This window comes from Limulus polyphemus, unplaced genomic scaffold (genome assembly GCF_000517525.1).
Source record: "Limulus polyphemus unplaced genomic scaffold, Limulus_polyphemus-2.1.2 Scaffold614, whole genome shotgun sequence".
Classification (NCBI taxonomy): domain Eukaryota; kingdom Metazoa; phylum Arthropoda; class Merostomata; order Xiphosura; family Limulidae; genus Limulus; species Limulus polyphemus.
The window spans coordinates 46910-55105 of record NW_013666224.1 but is presented as its reverse complement, the minus strand read 5'-3'; the positions used below and the strand labels follow the sequence as shown (position 1 = coordinate 55105).

General features: G+C 30.1%; 1 protein-coding gene across 1 annotated transcript in view; it reads right to left on the bottom strand.

Moving 5' to 3' along the window:
• Positions 1–1091: 1091 nt before the first annotated feature.
• Positions 1092–8196, bottom strand: part of LOC106459474 (endoplasmic reticulum mannosyl-oligosaccharide 1,2-alpha-mannosidase-like) — a 21573-nt gene continuing 14468 nt past the window's right edge. Inside the window, exons 7-11 of the mRNA XM_022385964.1 lie at positions 7885–8073; positions 7104–7291; positions 5847–5970; positions 4160–4354; positions 1092–3005 (exon numbers count right to left, since the gene is read on the bottom strand). Of these exons, the coding sequence (XP_022241672.1) occupies positions 2670–3005; positions 4160–4354; positions 5847–5970; positions 7104–7291; positions 7885–8073 (1032 nt within the window). The 3' untranslated portion in view covers positions 1092–2669. The remainder of the gene's footprint in view (positions 3006–4159; positions 4355–5846; positions 5971–7103; positions 7292–7884; positions 8074–8196) is intronic.

Genomic DNA, 8196 nt, shown 5'->3' with positions numbered 1-8196 from the left:
CAGCTGGTCTCCCAAAAAATCATCACGTCAAATTATGTGACTAAATACTTTATCATCATGAAAAAAAAAATCAACTTTACCTAAAAAACAAGAAGTAACTTGTACAACTTTAATAACTGTATTACATTTCTTTTCTGATGGGACAAGTTCAGTATCTAAGTTGTTAACTGACAGTGCTTTTAGCAGGCAGCTGCTGCTAAAGTGTTTTACAGTTAATATATTACATGAAAACTGTAACAGTATATGAAACACTATTATATCCTCTATGTACAGGGTATTTAAAAACCTTACAGCAAGAACACTACATTTGTATCTGTTTTTTCATATTAAACACGTAGTAATAATAAAATACCACACAGCCCAGTTAGACCAATATTTAAGTAATTCAAGTCTTAAAGAAGTCAGTGGCAGGTCTTGATAAAATAAATATTTCCATTTTAATTTTCACAACTATATTTTTAATTCCAAAAGCTGAACATATTTGCATTTAACATCTGAAACGAGTAAACATTCTAGTATGTTTTTTTTTCAATATATGATCTCATTATTAAATAATAAGGCATACAGCTATCAATATATAAGATCATTGTCGAATGGAATGTTTGTGAAGATATTTCTACACTCAATATTATAAATATATTTTCTTTAACAGAATATAAAGCTAGCTTTGACGAAAAAAAAGTAATATATATATATATAATTTTAATCTTAGTTATTAAATCCAAATAATCAGGTTAAGAATAATCTTACTATAATAGATGTAGTGTGTATGTCAGTATCTATGTATGTAACCAAAACTCCTGCACCATTTATTGAATGGCACCATAAACAAAAATCCATTAAAAAATTCACACTTTAGGTATTCAAGATTCAGACAACTAGAAAAAATAACTGTGGTATGTGCAACAACCATTTCTTTATAATAGAACACAATCTTAAATAAAAGTACACTCCTCACAACAAGAACATGACTTTCACTAGGACTGTACGTGAGGGTGTAATTATATCTTTATTGATGTAATTTGTAAATATAGTACTAAGAAACTAGCATTCTTAAAATAAAACAAAACAAAAAAGCTTATTTTTTCAATAAGTGGTACCACTTTTAATACATAAAAACATTAGTTTAATACTACGATTAGTAATTACTAGCACAAACAGCTACCCTACGGGTGGTGTTTCATACTAATAACACTAAAATCAATTTGTTTAAAACACTAACTATGTTAACTATTATCCATCATGCCAAGCTTCATTATACAATGGTATATGCATATATATATAATTAAATGTAATTTCATGAGAGAGAGAGAGAGAGAGAAAAAAAAACAATCGTAGCCACAATACAAACATCCAACACCTGGGCACAAATCATAAGGTGGGTCACCAGGTAACATGCCTGGGTTTTTAGAGGTACTGGCGGAAGTAAAACCCAAACTGCATTGGGGATACATTGTCTATCCAGTTTAATCTCAACTTCACTGGCCTCACATGATTAAGAAAATAAAATAAAAATACTGAGCAGATGTGGGTGCTCTAGTCCACAATGTCCCACATTTTACTGTCTGCAGTAAGATGTGGGATGGTGGTTGCTCACAAGAAAGAAAAAATAAATAAAAAAGCAGGAAGAAATAATAGAATACATTACATCAATAGGGGAGACAGCGAAACTGTCCTTAAAGTTAGCATTCCTGCCCACAATGTGATGTTTCGACATAAATACCAAGATGCTAAGGTAAAATAATACAAAGCCCAACCAATATTATAACTCATATCCTCCACCTTTGCATGCTACTATCTGGATCTTCAATGGCTCTAAAGGGATCCACACAGTGGCAGGATTTATACAGGGAAGGTGATATAATTACCACTATATTAATCTACCTATACAAGATACAAAGTGTCCAATAAGTAATAGTAAAGAGAATTACAATATTAAATTCTGTTATTTACTAGGATTTTGTACTTTTCTGTTTAAGTGTAATATCAACTATTTTTAAAGAATAAGTTTAGAAAATATTGTATTATTTGAATAAATATTTACAATATCACAAACAATAATGTGACAGCATTGCTTCTTTAATCTTAATAAAGGTTTCTTTTTATAGTTCATATATGTGCAAGATAATTCTATATAGCTTATTGGTATTTATTAAATCTTTAAGTTTTAACGAAATAATTTTTTCAATCACAAAAGTTTAACACGACATGCTTCCATTGAATCAAAAAGTTGTTACAAGATTACTCCTTAAATATACATACAAAATTAAATTTTTCCCAAAGTAAAGAAACGTATTCTTACCTAAGGCTTAATAAATTTTCAACAAGCAAGTCTTTGTTTTTTATTTGATTTTAAGAAAATACACTGTAAAGCAATTAAAAATAGTTAAATGATACTTTTCCTATTTTTTCCCCACGGTACATCTAAGCAAACGTTTTTACTTTGTTTTATAGTTTAATATCAAATTTATAATTGTGAGTTTACATACCGTGTGTAGATTATCACTTGAATAATCTTTAGTGTGATAACTTCCCTCACAAAATTCACAATTTTGTATTTACTACCAACCCTTATACCTGTAAATTAAACCATAAGACAGTTAAAAACCACAAATGTAAATTTTTTTATGTACAACATGTTAAAATGCCAAACTTAATTTACTTCACTGTTATCTATTGTTATAAATAGGCAGAGGGTGTGCTTCCGTATTAAAAACAAGTTTATCCAATGAAAGCAATTCTTGTTTGTCACTAAACAGAAGATAAAAATATTTCAAAGTCTCTCCGAGGAAAAAACTTTCCATGAGGTCACGGGGACGTACAAAGAGAGGATTTCGCACATCTCCAATTGTGGTGTAACCCCCCGTTTTAACTTTTGTATAACGTTCAAATGCTTGAAAAATGTTCCATCCCCACCTGCGATATGTCTCATTACGAGTGAAGTAATACATATACCACAAGCTTTCAACAGTTTCAGGGCGTAAGAGGTTATGGGCATCATTGCTCTGCAAGTGAAACAAAAAAAAATTGTAAGAAACTGAGAAAATGAATGGTACATATGTTCAAACACAACACTAAAGTAATTAAAATGTCAAAGTTTTTGAATGTCATTACAGTGTTCAACTTAAACTGGTGCAAGCTAAAATACAGATTAAATTTTGAGGAAATTTGAAAACTTCTAATCATCCAAAAACAAGTTATGATTTCTAAACAGGTTCTGTGAGCAGAAAAGGAGATTCATATTATAATCTCTGTAAAATAACTTTTGTTTCCTGATCTTGCATTGAATAATGTACATTGAATTGTTGGAAAGGGTTCAGAGAAAGGTCACTAGTAAGGTGCCTGGGATGGATGGTTTGTTATATGAGGAGAGGCTGAAATCTGTAAAATTGTTTTCTCTTGAAAAAAGAAGAGTTAGAGGGGATCTGATCAAGGTGTTTAAAATTATAAAGGGAATTGATAGCGTTGATGCATCATCTTTTTCATATTTAACAGTGAGAATAATAGGACTAGGGGTACACAAATATAAATTTTGGTAAGATAGGAGTCATCTTCAGCTAAGACAGTTTCATTTTTCCAACAGAGTGGTTGACTTTTGGAATGGGTTATCTTTGGATGTTGTAGAGGCAGTAAATTTAAGTGAGTTTAAGAAAATGCTTGATAAGTATATGAATGATAAAAGCTGGGTTTAAGATGTTTTTATTTTTAATTATTTTAATTTAGTTTAGAGGATGGAACAGCCTAGATGGACCAATATGTCCCATGTTGTCTCAAAACATTATTTTATGTTACCGAGTTGTTTACGGCTTTCTAATCAGATGCAACAAAATATGGACAGATCATTCTTACTGAATAATACTTGAACTGATTTGTCAAATCAACAACACCTTGAGCCCCACAAGGACATCTTAATAAGTTCAGGTCTCAATTATTTACTGTATGAAAAAAAAAAGGCTATCTGAATGTAATAAATCTTATTACAAACTTCTTTTTAGTCTTATTTGTAGATCATAAAGATTTATGAATTATTAGATACATTTTGTACAAGACGTGAGCAACAATATCCAATGTCTGAGTGAATGTAAAATAATGATAACATCTACCTTTAAAGAGTATTACTTGTAAAAGTCTTTTTAATGAGATGTATTTCAAGACACACCTTAATAATGATATCTGAACCTCCTCCGTCTTTCATATTGAAGTATGCTATTTCAGGACTAAGAAATGTTGCAGTACTGGCATACATTTGATAGCATGTTTCCATGAGTTGCTCAGCAAGCCTTTGGTGGGAGGTAGGCATTCCGTAATGATAACCGAGAATCAGGGTACCAGACAGAAAGCAAACTAAATGGTCCTAAGACACAGTAAAAAAAAATAATTATCTCTAAACCAAAAAAAATTTTCAAACAAAATTATAGAAATACAAGCTTATAAAATACAGTCAGAAATAAAACTATTTTATTATTATTTTACAGAAATGTATTTACAGGTCTTAAGGGTCTTTGCAGAAATAAAATAAAGGACACAAAGTATGTATCACAGTAAAGGGATCGTATATATATAATTTATTTCATGCATTTAAAGGGATGTGATGCTTTTTAGTTAGTTGATTTCAAAATTAATCTTAACCATCTGGTTTTGTTAAGAACTATGTAGTTTGAGTTACAACTAGTTTGTTGTAACTATGTTACATTCAGTTATTAACAGTGATAGAGTTGTGTATTCTACATTTAGACGTTTGGTACTGAAATGTAGCAAAAAAAATTATTTATCTAGCATTACAAATATATATTTTTTTTCTTATGGTGTACATATAACTAATTGAAATAGACTTGTAAACAAATAAAATATAAACTCTTAACTTGTACAACATATTTTCAATTCCAAAACTAAGCATTTTAAACTATATTAAAAAGAAATTAATTATTTTAATGGACATTTCCTGAATTTTTAGGAATTAATTAAATTTCACGTAACTTTCAGCTCTACAAACCAAATTAAGGGTGCCAAAAAAGTACATAAAAATTTAAACTCTTAACTAAATAACTGTTGATCTAACATGAATATCTAAGTAAAACAAGAAAACAATTGGAGGATCATCAGAAGAAAAAAAGTTACAAATCTAATTTATCATCGAGCAGGTTTTGTTTTAAATCTGTGTACCAAGTAGATAAAAGGCATATAAACCTGACCTTAACAACTAACTTGACATAACAAATATGTTTAAGTACATCAAACATACTTTCTGTTAAAAAAAATAATTGTGAAAGCTATTTTCAGGAATGCTAATAAGATGTTAACGTATAATGAGCAGTTAATACTATCAGAAGTTTCTTAGATTAAATAAATTATATGGATACATGGCTATTAGAAAACACTATGGAGACACGATACAATTATGGACTTGATGTATTCCCATTCTGAAAATACTACAAGATTTATATAAAGTGAAACATATGTTCTATTTTATTTATATAATGAGGGGGTGACAATGATTTGTTCATGAAAAATCAGGCCTAATGTTTTACTACAATTACAAGCCCACAGAAAAGTTAAAAATTAAATTTCACAAATTCTTCCCATTTTAAACAGTATTAGGCATCCATGCAGAATGAAAGATAAAATACATATATGAATTAGATTTTATCTGTCTTGAATGAATAAATCACTTTGTTAAAGCTTTAAGAACACAAATCAGATACGAATAACAAACAAAATAAACTGTATGTATAAACTCAAAAGTACCAAGTCAAACATTTTGGTTCAGAAAAAGCTACAAGTACAAAAAAAATGCAGTAAACTATATAGATAATGACACACAAGAAAAAAACAACAAAAAAACCTGCCATTTTTGGACTGTAGTTTCTTCCACTCAAGAGCTCACCTACAAAAACCAATTGCTTTGGTTGACTTTTCCGAACGAGGTTTTTCATGACTCCTTCTACTGCTTCCATGTAATCTTCTTTTAACCTGTTCAAAAACAATGAAACAAAATTTACCTTCAAGTTAATCACAGAATAATTCTACCAGGTTATTTAGGAAATAAAAAAAACATATCACTTTACTGGTAAACTAAATTAATCGGGTTTTATACATCATGATTATAGTTTGAAGAATAAAGAAAAGGAAAGTGTTAAAAAGTACAACAAACAAATAAAGGAATGCTGGTTCTGTTCTGCAGATGGTCTAAGTGACGACTATTTACACGAAACGTTATTTGATATTTTATGGAAAAGTATTAACTTGGCATTGTTCAACTGATCAAAAACTATGTTTACAAAAGGTAATCTGGCTAATCAATAAACTGGAATTTATTGAATGATACAAACCTTCAGCTTAAAGACTACTATAATACAAAGACCATTTCAATATTATTTCCACCTCAATATTTACATTTTCTTGCATCTCAAAACTGTATTATTTTCTCAAAATATCAAACCAATCCATGCTGCTGACATTAATACAAGGACTTATTGTAACAAATTACTTGCTTATGACATTAAGAACCTATTATACTAATTTTACACAAACAATATAACATTACTTTTAAGTGCGATTTTAATTCACAGTCACTAGGGTTAACAATATAGGTAAGGCAGTATATGCTTTACCAAATCATTTGAATAGTAACACAAAATAAATCATACAGAACATTCAAAAAATATTATACACCATCGCATTCAAACACAGTATTATTTGAAACTCCAAAAAGTGTACTGCTTCATACTTACGTTTTGTGTCATATTCGTTGATATTCTACATCCAGATTGGCTTTATAGTTTCAGTTGATACTCATAATGAATATCTGCCTCTCCCTTATGATATGTGTCACATACATTAATATATTAATTCAAGTTTGGCTGTATGGTACCAGGAGATACTTATACTGAATATCTGCCTCTCCCTTACATTTTGTGTCACATACATTAATATATTAATTCAAGTTTGGCTGTATGGTACCAGGAGATACTTATACTGAATATCTGCCTCTCTTATGTGACACAAAATGTAAGGTATCTCCTGGTACCATACAGCCAATCTAGAAGTAATATATTAACATCATAATGAATATCTGCTTCTCCCTTACATTTTGTGTCACGTACCATGATATATTCCTTCCTGTTTGGATCCACTGTTTCAGAAGATACTCGTAATAAGTATCTGCTCGTGCACCAAGGGTTAGAGTAGAATGGGTACGAAAGTGGCCCTTATCAGCATTGATAAACATCGGCACTAGTCCATCTTTTTTAGGCAAAGTATGTAAGTATTTCGAAACATGGAAAGCTGCCTCCTGATAGGAAAGAGTCGGGAAGAAGTAATTTTCAAGATAAGAATACTTGCATTGTCTACCGCATTAAAGAAACCCAAAAAACATTACATATTTTGAATTGAACAGAAAAAACAAACAGATTTTACAAGTTATTAGAAAATTTTGCTAGTTTCAACTATATATTTATATATCATGTAATTTTAAGTGTTAATCCCATAAAAATTAATTTTCTGCTCAAAACCCACACATTTTGATCCAATTTCAAAATAAGTTTTACAAAAAAACAGTACATACATAGATACACTTGTGTAAAGAGGTGTATGATTATGAGTTGTTCTTGTTTAAATCCTTAACAATTGTGTGTATGTAGTTTTAGAGGGAAAATTTATAATTCATACTTCAGTACTCATATGCATTACACAGTAAATGCTAGTCACAAACAAGATTGATTAACAGCACATATAGGTAGTATTATTGTACACTACATATTCTGATCATATGCAATAGGATCTAAAAAAGTTTCCACACACACAAAGATAATCACTTCATATATATATATTAATCTTATATAAGCTGTCTGAATATAATGAATAAAAAAAAACAAAGTTACTCACTTCATATTTAGGACTGCCAGTGACTCGACTAAGGTCTCTAAACTCCAACTGTACAGTTGACACTTCAGACACCGAACTGTCAGAGCCCCAAAGAGGAGCATGAGCAAAGCCAGTTTTCAGGTTAACATCAGAATATGGAACGCCTGATCTAGTCTTGAAACAGGGCATCAGATGGTTGGCAATGTCCACCTGTCACAAAGCTCACAGCATTTAAATTGTTATGTAATGATGTAAAAATAACACTGAAATAATGTGATGCTCTACCTTATACGAACAAACAAAATATGCTAATGATAGTTAGCCTGATCTAGT